General features: G+C 46.0%; 1 protein-coding gene across 2 annotated transcripts; it reads left to right on the top strand.

Annotated features, from left to right (window-relative positions):
• Positions 1–8,768: 8,768 nt before the first annotated feature.
• ZIC3 (Zic family member 3) lies at positions 8,769–20,167 on the top strand. 2 transcript variants are annotated; one of them, XM_014458026.2, is made up of 3 exons: positions 8,769–10,359; positions 11,451–11,614; positions 19,614–20,167. In XM_014458026.2, exons 1-3 carry the CDS (start codon positions 9,300–9,302, stop codon positions 19,761–19,763), a joined length of 1,374 nt encoding a protein of 457 aa, XP_014313512.1. In that variant the 5' UTR covers positions 8,769–9,299; the 3' UTR covers positions 19,764–20,167. The 2 variants fall into 2 exon arrangements, with proteins under 2 accessions (XP_014313512.1, XP_023612174.1); XM_023756406.1 differs by lacking the exon at positions 19,614–20,167 and adding an exon at positions 12,447–13,385 and having other exon boundaries at positions 8,819–10,359.
• The last annotated feature ends 333 nt before the right edge of the window (positions 20,168–20,500 follow it).

The raw sequence follows: 20,500 nt of genomic DNA, 5'->3' as shown, positions 1-20,500 counted from the left end.
AGGATAGCAGTTTGGAGTGGGGACCCAAAGGTTTTTTTTAAATATATTTTTATTGATTTCAGAGAGGAAGGGAGAGAGAGAGATAGAAACATCAATGACGAGAGATAATCATTGATCGGCTGCCTCCTGCATGCCCTCTACTGGGGATCAAGCCCGCAACCTGGACATGTGCCCTTGACCTGAATTGAACCCGGGACATTTCAGTCTGCAGGCTGACAACTATATCCACTGAGCAAAACCGGCTAGGGCGGGACCCAAAGTTTAATCTCAGAGCATACCAAGTTGGTGTATCTTAGACTTGGGTAGTGATGCCAGGGCTAATAATGTAAGCCTGGAAAGACTGCAGAGTGGGAGTACAGGGGCTCCAGATGTTGACCTATTCTAGGTTAGCAATTCCCTTACTAAAATCACCTGAAGAGCTTTTAAAAATAGTAATACGGCACCCCTCCCTAGACCAAGTGAGTCAGAAGCTCTGGGGTAGGTCTTGGCACCTGAATATTTCAAATATTTTTCAGGAGATTCCAATTTGGAGCCAGGGTTCCCAGGGTTGGAAACTCTCTTGCTTCTAGGGGAGAAGATAGGCAAATCTCCCAAATTTGAAGTGTGACATCTGAAAAAGAAAATTAGACATTGCAATTTAATTATCTAATTGAGAACCACAAATAAAAATGAGCAGGCTGAATTTAGAGCTTTTAAATGTGCATAAATGAAAAGGGTCCTCCTCCACTTCTAGGGGGTGTTTTGCGGACTCAGGAGGACAGACAAATGGGTAGCAATGTCAGTGATTAAGGGGTATATAAACCCCTGAGATGGCAGTGGAGGCTACCTTGGCTTCATAAATACTTAGAGACTAAAGGCTACTTCAGGAAGAAGGAGGGAACGGTAAGAGATAAAAAATTGTGAGCTTTTTGTAAAGTGGAAAAGGGGTATCTAGGTTATGGGAGTAGAGGGGTCTTCTGGAGTGTTCTTAAGGCCATTGAAATTAAGTAGGTTTGGCCTAGTACTGAAGCAGTGGGGAAAGGGTATTCTAGGCTTTCCCCCCCCCCCCTTCATTTAATAGGCAGATAAATAAGAACCTCTATTGAGGAATTTGTGATGGGGTAGGGAAACAGGAGGGGAAAAACATGTTTCCTGATAAGATGTGCTTCAAGAGGCCCTTGGTCCTGAGGAAAACTTGACCTTTAGCCTTGGATGCCTGCAGAGGGGCTTCTGCATAGCTGGAATTGACTGAAGCCTGTGTGTTGAGGTCAAGAGAAAAACAGGGCTGAGCAGAGACCACAGGCTTCAAGAATTCGTGTTGCCTGTCCTCAAGGGCCCATCTAGGGTGTTCTCGCTCAAATCAGGCTCTTTGATACTTGAAGGACTGTCTGTTAAATGAGAGATAAGGGAAGAGAGGGCAAAGCACAGAAGTTTAGGGGCCAGATTTTCAGTGTGGACCTTGGACTATGGGAGGAAGGGAAGGTGTCCTTGGATGCACAAAGGCTGAACAAATTAGGAAAGGATACACAGGGAAGACCCCAACTTCTGGTTTTGATGGGGTGGCAAAAGATTAATACACTGGACTTCAACCTGCATTGTGTCGGACTTCAAGGTTCCCACTGAATGGGTCCTCAACGTCTCCAGTGTACCAGACCTTATAGTTGGTAGAGCTTCCTTCAAGAGGTTAAGGGCCTGTTCTGAGGGAGAGGCAGGACCCTAAGAGGTGGGACAACACCAAAAGGTGATAATTCCTGAGTTCTACAGCCTTCCAAGAGCTGAAGGTTTCTGTAGGCTGTGCCAGGAGGGGGCTCCCTTTAAATTCATGTCCTCCACAACATTTTCACCAAGATGGCTCCTAGCTCTCTTGAAAAGAAATGGCACGCTCACTGAACTGGAACAGGAATGTCACCCAGACCTTTCTTGGGCTTGCCTTCTTTTCTTGGCCTTGTTGGTGTGACCTGGTCCCCAAGCTGGTTTTCCATAAATGGCACTTGTGGAAAACCCTAGGTGAAGTGTAATCTACCAAAGCTCAATCTGAGGGGCCAAGGGTTGAAGGCAGGGGGAAATATAACCTTAAAGAGAAATTTCTGATAGGGCCAGAGTTCTGGAGGAAAGAGTGGGAGGCAGACCTAAAGGATAAGCAAAGGCAGTAGATGGCCAAGTGGGTTGATGGGAACACACTGGGATCTTTATATTAACCTACTCTTATAGTTTAAAGGAGGGGCATTTAGGTAGGGATCCTAAAACCCTTGTCCAAATATAATGGCTGATGGCATTTATCTGTGGGAAAAAGGAAGAGGAGTGTTTATGGGAGAGAATGAGGAGATGGGTGAACTGTAGGCCCTCACTGAAGAGAAGCAGTTGAATTGGGGAAGAGTCCACTCTTGGGCCTGGATAATTGTGGTCACTTCCCTTGGGTTTCCTGGAGGCAGGCTGCCCATCCTCCTTAGCCTGGACTCAAATGCCTTGCTTGGTTTGGCCCTGGAAGTGTCCCTCAGGTCTCGATTATGCAGAAAGGGTCAATAAACTATGTATCTGTAGCCAAAGAAGAAAGACAATAAAACCACTTTCAGGGTCAGAGGTCTCCTAGTCACAGATTGAGATATTCCCAACTCCTTTTCTTTTCTCTCCTTGTCCCTTCTTTCTCCCACATCTTCATCCTCCCTTGATTCTTTACTTTTTGCCTTTCTTCAAAGCCAAAGTTATCCTCAGAAATAATTGAGTAGTGAGACTGAAAAAAATTGTCATACATAATGAAGCTTGAAAAATAGGAGAGTGATGGTGGATAAAACCCACCAGTTAAGAATGCCTAGCCCTAGCTGGTTTGGCTCACTGGATAGAGCATCGGCCTGGGGACTGACGGGTCCCAGGTTCGATTCCAGCCAAGGGCATGTACCTTGGTTGCAGGCACATCCCCAGTGGGGGTGTGCAGGAGGCAGCTGATCGATGCTTCTCTCTCATTGATGTTTCTAACTCTCTATCCCTCTCCCTTCCTCTCTGTAAAAAATCAATAAAATATATTTTTTTTAAAAAAAGATGTTCCTTTAAAAAAAAAAAAAGAATGCCTAGCCTTTGCTAAGGCTGCAGTCCAATCCTAGTCAAGAGGTTGACAAACTTTTTCTGTAAAGGGTCAAATAGAAAATATTTTAGGCTTTGTGGGACACATTAAATCTCTGTAGCATAAACTCCCCCAACCCTTCCTTCTCCTCCTTCTTTTTCTACTTCTAACCCTTTAAAGATTAAAACACATACACATTCTTGGCTCCTGGAGTCATACAAATATAATAGGCTATGTGCCAGATTTGGCTTGATATTGTCAAAGCACATTCAAACTAGAGGTTACTCTAATTCACCCCCATTCTGACTTGTTTGGGTAGAGTAGAGGAAAGAAAAAGGGGGAAAGGGAGGCATACATGCTTTGTTTTAATATGAAAGACCTTCCTTCCCATCCCTCAACTAGGAAAGAACTAAATGAGTGACTCCAAACCAAAGGCAAAAACAAATTACAAAATGTTCCTTGGGAGTTGAAAGGGCTGGGGATGGCATATTTTAGGTGGAATTCTCATTCTCAGTTTGGACAAAAGGGAAGAGAATTCGGGTAATGTAGTCTCTGCCCCAGAGAGGAAGGGAGGAAGAAGAGGGAATGGTGGAATAGGCCCAAACCAGGGAAATGGAGCTTGACAACAAATGGCTGGAAGGGGTCCCAAACCTAGGCAGCAAGGGTAAGAGTCACTGCCAGGAACCATTATGTGGTCCAGAGATAATTTGGGGGGCAAGATCCTGTCTCAGGGCAGAGAATTGAATGAGCAAGTACCTCAGGAGTGTCAAATGTTTCTCTCCAATTGTTTTGGAGCCGAAGTAATTTACATTTTAGAACTAATGGAGCATTTTGCAGCTTGATGGAACTTGGGGTCCTGGGTAAATGTGTGATACAGAATGTTAAGCAAGCTTCACACCCCAAATCCATTCTCCTTACCCCATCTATTCGGGTCACTGGGGAAGAACTTATAAACACAAATCAAATGCATGATTGCATATTTCTTTCTCTACCTGGATCTTCCTCTCTCCTTGCCTGGGCAATCTCCACCTAAAAGGGGTTCTGGTCCTAAAGGAAAGGGAAGCCCTCTTCTATTGTGACTTCTGGTACCCAGAGCCACTGCCAGTATTCTTTAGACCCTGGAGGGTAACATCTAGGCACTCCCAAAGTAGTAAAGGTACTCACTAGTAGCAGGACCTGGCTGGCCAGGACCACACCTCACCATGAGCCTGGCACCCAGACTTGGCTGGCTACTGAGCTGTGTCCACCTCCTAGGGTTTCACTCAATTTCCTGTGTTTCCAGGTCTCTCTTCATAATCCCAAACTTGATTCTGGTAACTCTAGTTCAACCCCCTGCCTTTCTTCTCCAGATTTAACCTTATTTACTTCATATACATTGGGCAGCGATATGCCTTGGACTGCAGAGGACAAAGGCAAAACAGACTTTTTGGAAAATTATTTAAAGTATTACACGTCTCCTTTTTTCCCGATTGAGCCCTCCCAAACAGACTTTTTAAAAAAGTTGATTGACAATACATATTTGTTTATTCTATATGGAATTTTAAAGGTATTTAGAACTTATAAAATATTTGTCAAATGGTAGGATTACGGTGAAAACTCTGATGTAGTAGATAAAGCCTAGAGCCCAAATGAGCGGTTGGTGAGTGTGTCCCAAGGTCCCTGAGCTCCAGAGAGAGTTCAGCTCAGCCCCTGAAACCAATTAAGAGCTTTATCTTAGCATAAAAATAAAGAGGAGTTAAAAACGCATTCCTTTCCCAGTTTTCTTCCCCTTTCATTTTTTAATGCGATTTGCAGTTTTTCTTTTAAAAAGGATCTGTGACTCTGAAGAGAGGGTGGGGATTTATGTAAAGAAAGTGTGGTTTATCATTTTTTAAAAATGGCAATAATGGTGAGTTTCAAGGACCTGTTTCAACGAGGAACACTTTGTGCTACCCTAAGAGGAGGCAGGGGCACCAAATTCAATGTCTTGGAATAATTCCCTTCCTGGATTCAAAGATTCATTTATTGAAATAAATCAGGAAGCATTGGCAGAGCGGAAATCCGCTTGCTGGGTTTAAAGGGTCTTTAAAATGTTGCAAGTGTTAGATTGCAAGTCTTTTCTAAATACAAAACAGAAGAAAAGACCGCAGTGTTTCCCTTGGACTTAAAGAAAATTGCCAGGTCTCCGATTTAGGATAATTTCATGTCAGCCACAGAAAATGTGTTTAGAAAGAAATCCTGCATGATAACACAACGTGCTGAATGTGTTTTAGTTTTTCGGAGGCTGGAGTGAAGAGAAAAGTGATGCAGAGTGGGGTACTGGATTGTACAGAGAAACCGTCCCTCCTGCCGCTTTGGACGTTCTGCTTCCCTCCGGCTTCTCCAAGCTGAATCTCAAAATTCGGGCTGAAAAGCTTTGCTTATTTGGCAGTGCTCATTTTCTCTGATTTTATTATTACTTCAGATTTGGGCATGAAAATAAATCTCTTTTTTTTTCCTATTTACTGTTTGAACTCACTGTGAGGGAAAGATTCCATTCTATTTCCTATCCATACAGACGTGGATATTTAGACCAGACCACATACAACTGAGGGACGCATAAAACAGATTTATTGGTTAATTTACCCCGCCTAATACAGATGTAAACCCCAGTATGCCAACGCTGCCAAGAGAGCGTGGTTATAGCATAAAATAAGAACCAGAACCCCTGGGTTCAAACTGCCCAGCTCTGCCCAGCTCTGCCCAGCCCAGCCCAGCCCAGCCCAGTGAGTCTTTTCCCCACCTGAGAAACGAAGAAACTGGAGCGCTCTTCTGCCTTGCTCCAGCTTGTGTGCAGGAAAAAACTTTTCTGTGCTCTCCTCTTTCAGGCACCAATCTGCTCTCAGATTCAGCTCCCTAAAGCCCCCTCTCCCCCGAAGTTGTTCCTAGGGTCTCCTCCGAAAATCGAGTAACGGGTGGGGGCTGCAGGTAATCAGGAAAACTTCCCATTGTTATTCTTGACTCACGGGAGTGGTTTGCGGGCAGCTGCTTTGTTTTCACATGTGATAACTTGCTGTATCTGGAGATATTTCGCTTTCTATCGTGTTTCAAGGGTCAGGGTTCTCCCTCCCCCCAAAGGAAATCTCCACCCTAACCAACCGAAATAGAATTCTAAATGGCCTGCCTCTGCCTCACTGTTCACAAAGCCACCCGACTCGTCCTTTTAGGGGCATCTGGGGTCGCTGCGACCCACGGAGCGATGACACCCCCTCAGGATAGCACCCTCTGGCTGGATCGGGCTGTCCCTGGAAGGGCTCCCCGCCCGGGGTTTTGGCCTGGCTGAACTGCCTCAGATCGGCCCCTTAACAAGCATCTCCCCTCCCCACTTCTTGGTTGATGATCTAATTGAATTATGCCTTTTTTGTTCCAGTGACTACAGAGCACGTGTTGGAGGCAATTAATTATCGGAATGTGGCCATATCAAAACGGACACTGGGCACCCGGTAGGTCTGCGGCGGCAACATCCCCCTGCACAGCGCTCGGGACCCCTCCCAACAAAGGAGCAAGTTGGGCTCCGTGGGCCGCCCTCTTTTCTCATCCCCCTCTTTCCTCGCCTGACTGCCCTCCCTGACTCCCAAAACGCGCAAGGCCCCTGGTTCTCGGGATACCAGGCAGGGCTCCCCGGAAACCCCTGGGCCAGCTAGGACTCGACAGCCACCGCCTCCCGGCCCCGAGCCTTGAGAAACGCTCTCCTCAGGATTGACACTGTGAAGAAATTCATACTTTTTCAAGCCAACCACTGTCCCAGGGTTCACGGGGTGGGGGGGTAGACGGGAGGTGAAGGAAGGTAAAGGAAGGGAGAATATAAAGGGGGAAGTGAAAAGAAAGGAGAAAAAGAAAGAAAAGCAACTCTTCCTTTTTGTAAAACTGCCTCCAGGGAATTCATTTGCATGATTTAAGCGTATTTGTTCTTCTGTGAACCCCCCCTCCCTCACCCCACCCAAAGAAACCCTCTGCTGAGCGCCAATTCTCGGTAAACGTAAGAATTTCAGTTAGCAGTGAACTCACCTTCCAACCTAAGGAGAGAGCTCTGGATGTAGAGGGAGAACTGGGGCGAGTTTGATGAGAAGGGGTGACTATGGTACGTGTGCAACCAGCAAGGTCTCCCCCAGCAAACGGGCTAAGAAAGGTGAAGTGTTGGCCAGGCCAAGCGGATTGGGGGGCAGGAAGTGAAAGGCTGCAGTTTATAAAGCGCGGCTTGAGGCAGTCTCTCTAAGCGCCTCTGAACTTGATCAGATGTTGTTTCCTACAGAGAGATGGCGGCCAGGCTGTGAGGCAGCCTCAAGGTTCAGACTTTGGGGCTTGGCCCTGTTAGGGATGTGACAATCACAGCCATCGTTTTCTCGGCCTTTTCTTTCCACTCTCACTCTCCTGCATTCTTTGCAAATGCCCTGCCAGACAAAAAAAAAAAAAAGAGTGGATTTATAGCCTTGTCTAGCCTTGTCTGAACTGGTCATTATGTCCAGAAAGACCTTGCACCAGACAGGAGGGGGTAGTGATCCTAAATTCTTAAGGGGTAAGAAGTCCACTTGCTGCTCCGGGTAGAAGTAAAAGAAAGCAAAGTCTAAGCAAAGTCTTAGCTGTTCCGAGGGGGTAAAATTTTACCTCACAGTCTTCATTCTGGCCCCCAACTTTTGCTTTTGAAAATGTTGAGAATTCGAAGCTAATTAGTCCTGTGGTTTGAGAACTGCAATGACTTTGCAATGTGTGTATTTTCTTTCTTGTGTACATGTTTTGTGTACATCGGCTAAATGTATTCTGTGCATATTTAACATTTGTGTGTGCATTTGCTGTGTTAGATGCGTGTATTTACTTTGTTGTGTGTAGTTTGTTGTTTTACTGGGTTGTGTGCTTACTGTTTAGTTGTGTGTGTGTTTACTGTGGTGTGTTCGTGTTTACTGTGTTGCGTGCATGTTTCCGGCTGTGTGCGTGTGTTTGTGTTATATGTGTTTGCCGTGTTTGTCTGGTGTGTCGTGTGGGAAGAGGGGGGGAGTGGCAAATATGGCCATTACGCACAAACTAAAGACTCAAAGCTAGATTCAGAGGGAAGAGAATTAGTTGTAATTGTAATCGTTTCTCCTTGTTTGGGTATCGAACAGGCAGCAGCAGCTCAGCGCACAGACGGCGAGCTGGCCAGCCTCAGTCCGGAGTCTCTAGACCTTCAAAGCCCATAGTGGTGTGTGGGGAGGGAGCAGCTAGTGGGCCTTGAGCGTGGAACTGCTGCGCGCGCCTCGGGATAGGCGCCCTGCGGCCTATGAGGAGGCACAATCTCGGGGTGGTGAGGTACAGCTCCGACGGAGGAACAATCCTCGAGGGGCAAAGAGTTCATTTGGTCAAAGCGGGTACTGCGCGCGAGAGGGGTGCTTGCACGCTTCAGGACGGAGTGAAGAGGAGGAGAGGCCTGGCTCCGCCCCGCGGGTAGTTGGCTGGAGCCTGGTTCCAGTTCCCTACAGCAGCGCAAGCCTGGCCAAGCCCACTCGCGGGCGCCCAGCCGCAGCCACCTCACCTGCCAAGCGCCGGGCCATGGCCCAATCAGAGGCCGTCGCTTGGAGGAGGCTGCCATGTTCCAAACTCTGCGCTGCCAATCAGTGTGGCGGCGGCCAATGGACTGCAGGGCCGGGGGTCAGGTGACCGGGCGCTAGCTGGTTCCCCATTGGCGCGCGCCTCACGGCCTCCAGCTCGGTTTATGTGAAAGGAGTGAGTGATTGACTTTATCAGTCCAAGGACATTACTCTGGAGGCGAAGAGGCTGGGACTCGCGCAGCGAGCAGTGCGGACCGAACCTGCCTCCTGCCCGCTGGCCGTGAGCTGGCTCTGCTATTTAGCGCAGCCCAGCCCGGAGACCCGTGTGGAGGGAGCCTCCTGGCCCCTCGGTTGTGCTCTTTGGGAGAGGAGGGGTGCCTGGGACAGGATTAGAAAACTCCGCCCTCCACTTGTTATTTTGCTTATTTTTCTTTGTGCGCGCCAGTTAGTTTGTTAAACCAGATCTAGTCCCAGAATCTTTCTCCTCACTTCCCCTCCCCCCTCCTCCCCCCTCCAGCTCTTTCTACTACTTCCCTTCCTCCTATCCTTCTGCAGGAGACTCGCAGCGACGGAAAGTTGCAGCCCCTGGTACTGCCTTGGGGGTCTCCCGGCTGTGTCCAACTGCCGCCACCCCTCTCCGACTACAGCACTTCGGAGATCTCCTTTGCCCGCACCGTCGCTCATTGCAGCCGGATCGCCAGTGCCCAGAACGCCCCCCACCCATGACGATGCTCCTGGACGGAGGCCCACAGTTCCCCGGGCTGGGAGTGGGCAGCTTCGGCGCGCCGCGCCACCACGAGATGCCCAACCGCGAGCCGGCGGGCATGGGGCTGAGTCCCTTCGGGGACTCTCCCCACGCCGCCGCCGCAGCCGCTGCTGCTGCCTTCAAGCTGAGCCCCGCCGCGGCTCACGATCTATCTTCTGGCCAGAGTTCTGCATTCATGCCACAGGGTTCGGGTTACGCCAACGCCCTGGGCCATCACCACCACCACCACCACCACCACCATCACCACACCAGCCAGGTGCCCAGCTATGGCGGTGCCGCCTCCGCCGCCTTCAATTCCACGCGTGACTTTCTGTTCCGCCAGCGCAGCTCCGGGCTCGGCGAGGCTGCCTCGGGTGGCGGGCAGCACGCGCTCTTCGCTGGTTCCGCGAGCGGTCTGCACGCTCCAGCTGGCATTCCCGAACCATCAAGTTACCTGCTCTTCCCTGGGCTGCATGAGCAGACCACCGGGCACCCGTCGCCTACCGGGCACATGGACAACAACCAGGTACACCTAGGGCTGCGAGGGGAGCTGTTTGGCCGTGCGGACCCGTACCGCACGGTAGCCAGCCCGCGCACGGACCCCTACACGGCCGGCGCGCAGTTCCCTAACTACAGCCCCATGAACATGAACATGGGCGTGAATGTGGCGGCCCACCACGGGCCTGGCGCCTTCTTCCGTTATATGCGGCAGCCCATCAAGCAGGAGCTGTCGTGCAAGTGGGTCGACGAAGCTCAGCTAAATCGGCCCAAGAAGAGCTGCGACCGGACCTTCAGCACCATGCACGAGCTGGTGACACATGTCACCATGGAGCATGTGGGGGGCCCGGAGCAGAACAACCACGTCTGCTACTGGGAGGAGTGTCCCCGAGAGGGCAAGTCCTTCAAGGCGAAGTACAAACTGGTCAACCACATTCGAGTGCACACGGGGGAGAAGCCCTTCCCATGCCCCTTCCCAGGCTGCGGAAAAATCTTTGCCCGCTCCGAGAACCTCAAGATCCACAAGAGGACCCATACAGGTAAGGATAAAGGGAGGCGGACGCGGGATTCATCGCTACACTGTGCCATGGAGCCGATGTACAGCGAGAGGGGTGATGGCCAGATAGAGGGGCGGCGCCCCTCCAGGGTCTTTGGGAAAGGAAGGATTGTCAGTGTCCCTCCATCTCTCGCCCGCCTTTCACGCCCCGCGGCGCTTTTGCCTACTTCTAACTTCCCGGGCTGACGACTCTGGTCTTTGGAACTAATTGGAACCTTCTCGCGTCCAGGGACAAACTGGCGCCGCCTCTTTTTGTCTCCCTTTCTGGGTTACTAGGAAGGGACTACGAATGTGTTGAGAGCCTATTGCTTACAAGCGATTTAGCTTTCGGCACACATTTGGGAAAAGCAACCATAGAAATGCTAATGAAAGCTAACTTTCGGTTACTTCCGCTCTTTTTTACCCGTGATTGGCACATCTCCTAATTAAATGACTGATACTTTTGTCAAACTATTTTTATTTGGAGTTCCAGGTTCAATTCAGTCCTACGGGAGGAAAGCTAACGTAGAAAAGGCATCACAGTTTCGTGGCTTGCTCAGAACATCTTGTAAACTGTCTGGAGTCCCTGGATTTATATAGTTTTCTTTTTGAACGTTAAGTACGACGAACCAAGCTTTTTAATACTGAGTTTAGCAAAATCGCTGCATTTGAAAAAGGCAAATTAACAGGTACAAAGAAGGAACTAAATGGGATTGTCCGTCCCGGTTCATTGTGCCGCCCGGGATTGGTTACATCCACTAGGCAGTGGCAGAATGTGGCTGCGCGTTGGGAACCCTGGGCTGGGTAGGGTGGAACCACAACTTAGGGGGAAACTTTGGAGGAGCCTGGTGATTTCCTATCCTGAGCGAGAACAAAGGGATCCGCAAGTTCTGGGCCAGCCCTGCCCCACCCCGCGCACCACTCCCAAACCAGTAGGCTTAACCAGCACTCTCCGTTTTTCTCCAGGGAAAAGAGATGCTACAGCCGCTCCCTCTCCTGGAAGATCGCGGGGCGCTTCGCCTCCCGCTGCTCCGCTCCAGGAAGCTCCAGGCTCTGACCATATTCCCCCCCCCTTTGCATTTTTACCTTTTGCAGGTGAGAAACCTTTCAAATGTGAATTTGAAGGATGTGACAGGCGCTTTGCCAACAGCAGCGACCGCAAGAAGCACATGCACGTGCACACCTCGGACAAGCCCTATATCTGCAAAGTGTGCGACAAGTCCTACACGCACCCTAGCTCCCTGCGAAAGCACATGAAGGTAATTACCTCTTTATTAGCGGTCGGTGGTTTATAAACACTAGGCCGGATACCCGGCCGCGGAATGGAAGCGCCCGCGATGCCAACCCTGTATCCTCCACGTTAAATCCCATTTGCTCCAGCGGTGACACCTTGAACCCATTTTTAGGAACCTGGAGGGGGCGGGGGAGAGCACTGTGGGGAGGAGGAGGGAGCGGGGGGCAGCGGGGGGCGGGGGGGGGAACAATCAGTTGTTTACTGGGAAGCTCTAAACGAGCTCGCCAGGGCTTGAGGTTGCGGCGGTCGCCTCTTCCCGGCTCAGCCCGCAGTGGGAAACTAGAGTGCCGGCGCCGAACCCGGGGGTGGGTGGTTCATTGGCTCTCCGGCTTTCCATAAAACAATAGTGCCCAGAAGCGAGGTCTGATTTCTATGAAGTTGTCTGAGACCTTGCAGCGCCTAGGGCGCCTGAGCCACCTTTCTCTGTACCTGCTTTCCCAAACCAAACTGGGCTTGGTGAAATCTGGGCCCGGAGTATTTTATGTGGCCCCAAAGACCAAGTGCTTATCCCACTCCATCCGCGGAGAAAGCACCTTTGAAGGAGTATGAATAATACAGCGCTTTGTCCCTTTTCCACATGCCAATATTAGGAATAAAAGTGTTGGTGAACAACTCCGGGGTTTCTAGACATCGGTAATATAGAAATTAAAATCAAGCCAACAAAATCAGCAGCGTTTCTCTTTTAAGTGGGACACTGGGCGGTCTTGCTCGTACTGTGCTTGAATTCTGGTCTTGTATATACTTGCACAATGCCGGTTGGAATTATATTCATTATAATATATACATGTTAATTTTAGGTTCATGAATCTCAAGGGTCAGATTCCTCCCCTGCTGCCAGTTCAGGCTATGAATCTTCCACTCCACCCGCTATAGCTTCTGCAAACAGTAAAGATACCACTAAACCCCCTTCTGCAGTTCAAACTAGCACCAGCCACAACCCTGGACTTCCTCCCAATTTTAACGAATGGTACGTCTGAGGACAAACACAAACCCTGTTAACCATAAAATGGACCAAATGCATTTTAAAAAGAAAACTGAGGCCAATCAAATGGAAATGGAGTTTTAAGGCAAGAGGCCATATATAGGGCTACATCTTGTTCATTGTAATTGTCTAGGAAGGTTTCTGGGTAAGATCCAAAAGTAGGCATGCCCTTTCTCAGGATTAGGAAACATGTTTTGGCATTTGAAAGATAAAAAAAAAATATTTTCACTGCTTTTTCTCCCCTTTCTCATGCTGTCTGCATACCCCATCCCTAAACTCCTTCAGTTCATTTTAACACTTGTCTTGTTTTTTGAGAGGAAGTTATAGAAGGCTTGGTGGTGGTGATGTTAAGCTGATTCTTCGCCTTAGTGGTGATTGTTTAAACTCTCAGTCTTAAACCGTGCCAAAGTCCTGTTATGTCTTGAACTTTTTCTCAAAGCATTACTCTTGTGAATGTATTTTTGTCTAATGGGGTCAAAACTGTTGGTCAGTGTTTTTTCAGGATGAGGATGTGATGTTACTCTACACAGATTGTGACATTTAGTATACAGTTGCCTTTTGTAATAACTTTTTTTTTTGTAAATACATACCCATTGATGCCATATTTATCGTTGTAATTTAATTATTGCTACAAGTGCCGGGAACTGAACAATATTTATGGATAAGTGTTTTCTAACAAATTCTGTACAGCTTTTGATTATAACTGCTTTAGCATTAAATTTTATTGTTTTGAAAGAACAAAATTTACAATTTTTGAACCACTGACTTCTTTCTCTTGTTTTGTAACAGCCTCCTAAAAAGAGGAGATGCGAGCAAATGAATCTTGTCTGTTGGTATTTATAACTCAGATCCCTTTTTTAATTGTTATATTATTTTTCTACTGTGGTATGGATTATTTACAGTGTCATTTTCCATCTGGTAAGATCCTCCTTTCTTTATCTCTAGCTCAGATGGTTCTTTAACTGCGAGTTTAAATGTGCTTGTCCCCAATTTTCGGCATGCAAATCAAATATTACTGATCAATTCAGTTAGTGGCCATGACATCTCAATCTTGTACTTCAAAGACTGAGAAGCTGGATTTAATCATCCCTGCCCTACATATATAAACATGAGGTAACCTAATGAGTTTTATGTCCCTTACTTTTTTATTACCTTACATAAAAATGAACATCTCAGCAGGATGCATGTCCTTCTATTCTATTGCGAGATTACCCATATACCTATATATGTTTGTATCTATGACTTACCTAATCTGCCTATCACATCTACCGAGCTATCTATATATTTTCAAAAGTAAGCATGTCTGAAACAGTGGTGATGAGTAAGGCCAGTTGAGCCTGCTTACTTATGGTTAAAGTGCTTCTTAAAAAATAAACCATAGTCCATTTAAAATTTGGGAAGGCAAAGTCTGATTTGTTTTGCTGTATATAGTTCAATTCATAATTTCCACAATTATTCATAACCTTTTTATAGTGGTATAATAACTGCAGCAGTTCTGAAATTATATTATGGAAAGAAAATTCATTTGCAAAATGTGTATTTTTAAAGTTCATGGTTTGTAGGCAAAGATGTTAAGAGCATTGTTTCCATTAAAATCAATAACAATGAAAAATGGTTGTTTGCTTTGTAATAAAATATTAACAATCCATTCAATCTTTAGTGAAGCAACTCATTTGGACAAACAGTTTTTACAGTTATATGAAAAACAAACTGCTTACTATTTGGGGGGGTTGGAGTGGGTAGAGAATTAAGACTTCTTTTACTAACTTAGGGGGCTGTTTAATATTGAGAGCCCAATCTCTGCATGAATAACCAGTTTGCAAAGCAGTAAATAGAATGGTGGAGATAAGGAATTGTAAAGAATTTAGAAATGTAATGAATACCCTCCTTCTCTTGAAGGGGCAATGATCTAGGTTTTTTGGTGGCAGTCAATTTGGTATTATACATAATCATTTTGAATTCTAGAATTTTGTTTATTGTTATTTTTAAAGAAATAAAGTCTTGGCACATCTTATTTATGTTATAACATTTTTGTATTTGGTGCCTGAATTTTTAAATGTTTAATAAATTAACCTTAAATTGAAATGCTCAGAACTGATGATTAAAAGAAATTTTGATTCCCTGGATACAGTTGAAGCAGTCTATTTTAAGTTATCTATTGATGTTTATCAACAGACAGTTAATTATTCATAGCTTCTAATTGCAAATTGCTTTGGGTATGATTTTTTTGTTTGTGGAGAAGGGTTTTTTTTTTGTTTTTTTTTTGCACTTTCCTCCACCAGTAGAGAAGGCAAAGGCCTGAATGCCATGAACAGAGATTGGGATGACTTCACAAATGATGAGCAGGTAACCTGGTCAGTATACCATACAACTCCTACCCCAGACATTCCAGTCTTGACCTTGACATTGAGGGTACTGGATCAAATTCCTATTTCAGGATTTTTCTTTCACTCCAAACCAAAGAGTGTGTTAAATGCTCAGTAAATTTTCAGGAAGTGTATACTCACTCATAAGATTGGTTGAAAACATATTCAAACTGAAGTCTAAATAGTGTCTTTCTTCTGAAATATTCAGTGAACTTTAACAGTTCACTGTTTTCTTCATGAATTCCTTTTCTATCCCCACCCAAACTTAAACCTAATCTTAAATGGGAGTAGAGTGATGGGTTCGATGCAAGATTATCTCAGAAGCTAGCTTCTTCTCCCCCCTTACGAATATTAAATATATCTTTAGAAGACAAAAATAAGAGTTCCATCTTTCCTGAGTAAGCTTGAAATTATTTTACCAAAAACTTTACAATAAAGCATTGTGTCCTAAGAGGAAAAAAAATGACAATTAACAATGATGATAACCAATATTAAGATAATGTGAAAGTTTTACCCCTATACACAATTTCCTCTAATTTGGATGTAGCATCATATTTATCATAGTCTATGTCCTTTGCTCTTGTCAATTTTTACAAAGAAAAGTAGAAAACTTTTCAGATTTTCTTCCTATAATTTGACTTTAGGCATGCACATTTACACTCTTGAATTTCCAGGAAATATCTTTAAAGAATAAGTATCCCCCCCACCAACAAACAAAACCTTGCAACCCTAAAAATGGCTCAGCTGGAAAACATGAATGTCATTTGGCCTCTAATTATTATATACCAATAATTTCATTCTTGCTCTGGTAAGATCTTTGTTAAAAGTCCATTACCTTCAAAAATGGGTGGTTTAGCTTAAGATTTCCACTGTTGGGCTGGGAAGCGGGAAGTGTATGTTTCCACGCAGACAGAAAATTGGCCTTTATTCAGTTTGGAAGGTTAAAGATCAGGATTCAGGCTAAGCGAGGTAGGCAGTCTTAGCAAGTTCCAGGGTTTGAGAGCCAGCGGGGACAGCCTCTGCTCACTAAGCCTTCCAGGAAAGTTGTGTTCAGGATTCCTTGCCCCTCCCCCCTTCTCGCTGCCTGCTGTCTTCTTATCCCCTGGCTCTCTTTCCTCCCCCCAATACCCTCCCCTCAAACATACGAAAAAAAGTCCAAGGGCCTCTTTCCACTTAAGTTTCTCAAAGAATCGCCACCAGCGTGTCCATACCCTGAAGAGCGGTTCTCTGCTTGGCAGCTTGGATGGTTTTCTCTCGGGATGTCTGACTCTGAAGGCTCAAGTCTCTAGTCGGGATTTGCCCCGCGATGAGACCAAGCGTTCTGGAAGTCGGAGCACCCAGGTTCCCTATCCAGACCAAGTTCTTGCAAGTCCCAGCCAAAGCTCCGAGGGGGTGGCGGGGAGGACCTCATTTCCTCTGGTCAATTCTCTTTGCGGTCTTGGCCCGCTGACCCTTTGACCTCCACCTACAGGGCCCTTGGCGGCCGTAAGCCGGCGGTCGCCCCGGCTTCGAGGACGCTTCGCGCCCCATCGCCTCCCGGCCTCATTAGGCTGACGGGGCTGTAAAGCAGGAATCAGTCGCTGCCTAATCCGGACCTGGGGTCAATACGAGCCCAAACAATGGTGAGCTCCGAAGGCCACTGCGTAGCGTTGGCCACAAACTTTGTGATCCATTCGTTTTCTTAAGGTGGGGGTGGGAGGCGGCGAGGGAGGGAGGTACTTGTACACCCGAAAACTGCTCTTAAACGAGTGTACTCTCCCTCAACCTTCCAATCTCTTAGCAGTGCTATGGATTGGAAGGGGTGTAGAGGCCCGCACGAAGGGCTGTCCCTGCGCGGGGAAAAACAGACTTTGAAGTGAGTTTTTAGCGCACACATGTGAGAGCCCAGCCAGGGCCGGAGCCGGGACCTGCTGGGAGGAAAGAGGAGGCTCAGCCCGGGCCCGACCCCTCCCCCGCTTCCCGTCGCTCCAGCCTTTTCTAGCCCCTGCTGGGGGCCCGCCACCCCCTCCCCACTCTCTGGCCCTCTTCCCGCGCAGGCGCACACTCCACAGCCGTCGGGTCGGATTTTGCTGGGAGGTGGTGGGGGCCAGAGTTGAAAGCTCCTTTACAGCGACGCGGCCTCCACTGAGCCAGGGGGGAAAAGAAGAGAGGCGTATGGGAAAAGGGGGATTGGTTTTGGGGCGGCTGTCGAGCCGTGAACGTGGCGGCCTTATGCGAACCCCCGCGGAGCGCAGGAAAGCTCAGACTGCGGGCTGAAAAACTGTCTTCTGGTTTAAACTCCCTTGTTATTTCCCAGCTCTGAGGCCTCTCGGGAGAATGTGGGTCGTGGCGGTCAAACGCAAAATTGTTAAAAAACAGAAGCAAAGAAGTTCTTCCAGGGCATTCTGGGAGGTAGAAGTTGCGAGCCTTCTGGGGGTTGGGTTTCCCAGGGGGACTGGGATGTGAAACCTTCCAGAGCTCGCCCCACCCTCCAGTCCCGACTTAAAACCTCCGGACCCCCATGGGGGAGGGCATACTATTTTGAGTTATAGTGCAAGGGTCGGGATTCCACAGCACCTTCCAGCCCTTAAAAATGTCAATGACTGGACAGACACTATGTTCTCTTCTAGGACAATGGAGAGGCCCATGAACGGATCACATAGGCACCTTTGCCAAAACTCCGTTTTCTGCATATCTCATTTAAACGTGGGCCTATGAAAAATGGAACTGTCGAAGCTCTTGTGTGTGCTCTAACAGCTGGTGGTCTTAACAAGAAAAATAAAAAGGCCACAATCCCGAAACTTTCATTCAACTTTGATTAACTAACTGCCTTAATGCGAAGTGTGAAAGAACCTTTCTGATTGCTCTGAGATCTTGAGCTTGTCTTTACTCCGCAGAAAAATGCTGCAGATTCACTAAAATATAGGATTAAAAATTGTAGGTATCGACCCTCTGGCTCCTCTAGGAAAATAAGAAGCACGAATTCTTTCAGGTTGGGTGTTCTTGAAGGCCAGCAGCTACACGAAAAGGCAACCTTCTTGGGGCTGATTCCTGTCAAGCATTTGGGCTTCTGAAGGTGTGGGGCAGTTCCTGTAGGGCACTTTGGAGAGGACCCCAGGTGGGTGGGCAGGTCATTAGTAATGCTGGCCCAGATCTGGGGAAAATCTACAAAACAGTGCCTTTATCTCCAGAGAACAATTGATGGGGTTGTCTTTCCTCCTTTTCAGTGCACAAAGAATAAGGCTTTGGAGCAAGAATTCGGAATATGCATTTAAGTTGCCATACTTCACTGGAAACCCATGGGCAATTAAAATAAGCATGCGCTGTAGTATTTTCTTCCCTTTTCTTATGTGTGATTCCTTCAAGTCAAGGGTGCTGCAGACAGTTTGAAAACTTGTTTTGAAATTGCCATCAAATAGATCATTCCCCTTTTCCCCCCTTGGGTAAACTTTCCTTTCTGGGTTCAGCCACTCCCCTCCACTCCCTCAATGGACCATGGTACTGACATCTTGAGATCAAAGGAAGTAGATGGTGCTTGCTGTATACTTTATTTTTCCATGCTGTAGTTTGAACCCTGAGTTTTGAGATTTTTCCTGGTTAAAACTCTTGGTACAAAAAGTGTGAAAAGTGAAAAGTTCATTCACTTGAAAAAGCTTTAGCTAATGGTTAGGCAGTTTGTCTCTTTAAGAACTAAAAAAGCCAGATGGTTTCTTAATTTGACTTTAAAATCAAGCTAAGCCCTGGACAGGTAGCTCAGGTGGTTAGAGCATCTTCCTGAAACACCAAGGTTTCGGGTCCCATCTCCTTATCATGACACATAGAAGAAGCAACCAGTAAGTACATGGGTAGGTCATAACAGATTGATGCATATCTCTCTCTCTTTCACCAATAAAAAAATTAAAATCTAGCTAAAGATACACTGGTGAACTGTCTCCCCTGGATTCCTGTGGTGTTCTTTGGATCATTTGATATGATAAAAGTCTGGTCAACTTTTAGAGGAGTTAAGTGAATGGAATTTCTGCAAAACTGGATGAATGATAAGTTGGTAGAAATCATAGTTGTTTGAATGACGACACCAAAGGGCACTGCCTTTCCCACTGAGGTTTGGTTTCTACAATAACTATTAAAATTTACAGCTTGAAAAACACTTATTTTGCAGAAAGCATTTAAATGAGGGAGTGCAGAGCATTTGAACTAATAGTAATTTAACACAAGAGCAAAACTTCTTTGAATAAGATTAGAGAAATTCATGTTTTTAAAAAAAATTTGTTAAAACTAAAGAAATATCTTTCTTTAAAAATCATTTACCAAAGCAAACAATTTTGTGATGGTAGTTCAACCTGTGTACAAATCTGATGAATGTGAGCTTTAGAGCAACTATAAAAATAACCTTCACCAGATGGCAAGTTTATGATATTTGATCCTTAATAGAATGTACATGTTATCTAATGTGTTTTATTAAAACCCAGCCTATGAAAGACCATTTGAAATATAAAGTGTTAAAAATAACAGGTTCCATCATGTTTTATTATAAACTACCATTTGAAACAACATCCAGTAACATTTTATTAAAATTTTTAAGAGTAAATGTAGCCTGTTTTGAGCTATCTGCAGTTCACTTTTTGTTCTTTTGCCAGTGTTGTCCTGCTTGGTATCCGGGACAGTCTCTAATTCCTGATGAAGAACTTGATACTGATGTTGGTATGCAGCAGCCAGCCCTCCATAACACTACCTATGCTAAATGCAGGGTTAATGCCGAACCTACTGTGCAAGAAATGATTTACTGATGAGGTTTCAAAGAAAACCACATCAATTTGATTGTCTGTTACCTTGAAGTGATAATTTTAAGAGTAGTAGCTTCTTCCTTAGATACAAAAAGACTATTTTCTTCTTTTGGTATATTCAGTCTGTGTTGAGCAATCATTTGTGAAATGAAAAGCAAAAAAGCCCCCACCCTGTATTATGAATTGGACAATGGAGGTGAAGACTGGTCTGTTTCATTACCCAGTATGTATTATCTCGTGCATTGTGTTGACCTTGTTGAAATTCTCTTTCAAATAATTTGCACTCCATACATGTTTAAAACTAGCAATATGAATGCTTGTTTTATTAATTTCATATGTTTGTGTTCAAAAAGCAATACTCAGGATCCCTACAACTGTTGTTTGACCTAAATAAAACATTTAAATTATTTTTGTGATTATTGTTTTATTACAGTGACAATTATAGCTCCTAAATAACCTTGATTAATCTGTTGAATGACAACAATTTATATTTTATTCACATTTCTTATAATATAACTAGGCTTCCACTGAGCAATAAACTTGGGGTGGGGGATAACCCACTCATCAAATCCCAATCAAATGTTTTGAACTCTATTTTCCTGGAGGGACTCAACCAGGTGCTAGGGAGTTCAGGGGAAGAATTCAGAGTCAAGGATTGATTAGGGTGATTAGAAGGAATAACTGGAGGAAAGAGTTTGGAGAGGAAAAAAGAACATTTGAACACCACTATTTGGGTGAGA

Source organism: Myotis lucifugus, unplaced genomic scaffold (assembly GCF_000147115.1).
Source record: "Myotis lucifugus unplaced genomic scaffold, Myoluc2.0 scaffold_2, whole genome shotgun sequence".
Classification (NCBI taxonomy): domain Eukaryota; kingdom Metazoa; phylum Chordata; class Mammalia; order Chiroptera; family Vespertilionidae; genus Myotis; species Myotis lucifugus.
Note: the sequence above shows the minus strand (reverse complement) of the source record. Positions and strands in the feature narration are given on the sequence as shown.

Coding starts and splice junctions, on each gene's coding strand:
- ZIC3 (XM_023756406.1), top strand. CDS start 9,300: ATGACGATGCTCCTGGACGGAGGCCCACAGTTCCCCGGGCTGGGAGTG. Junction 10,360..11,450: donor CCACAAGAGGACCCATACAG/GTAAGGATAAAG, acceptor TACCTTTTGCAG/GTGAGAAACCTTTCAAATGT. Junction 11,615..12,446: donor CCCTGCGAAAGCACATGAAG/GTAATTACCTCT, acceptor TGTTAATTTTAG/GTTCATGAATCTCAAGGGTC.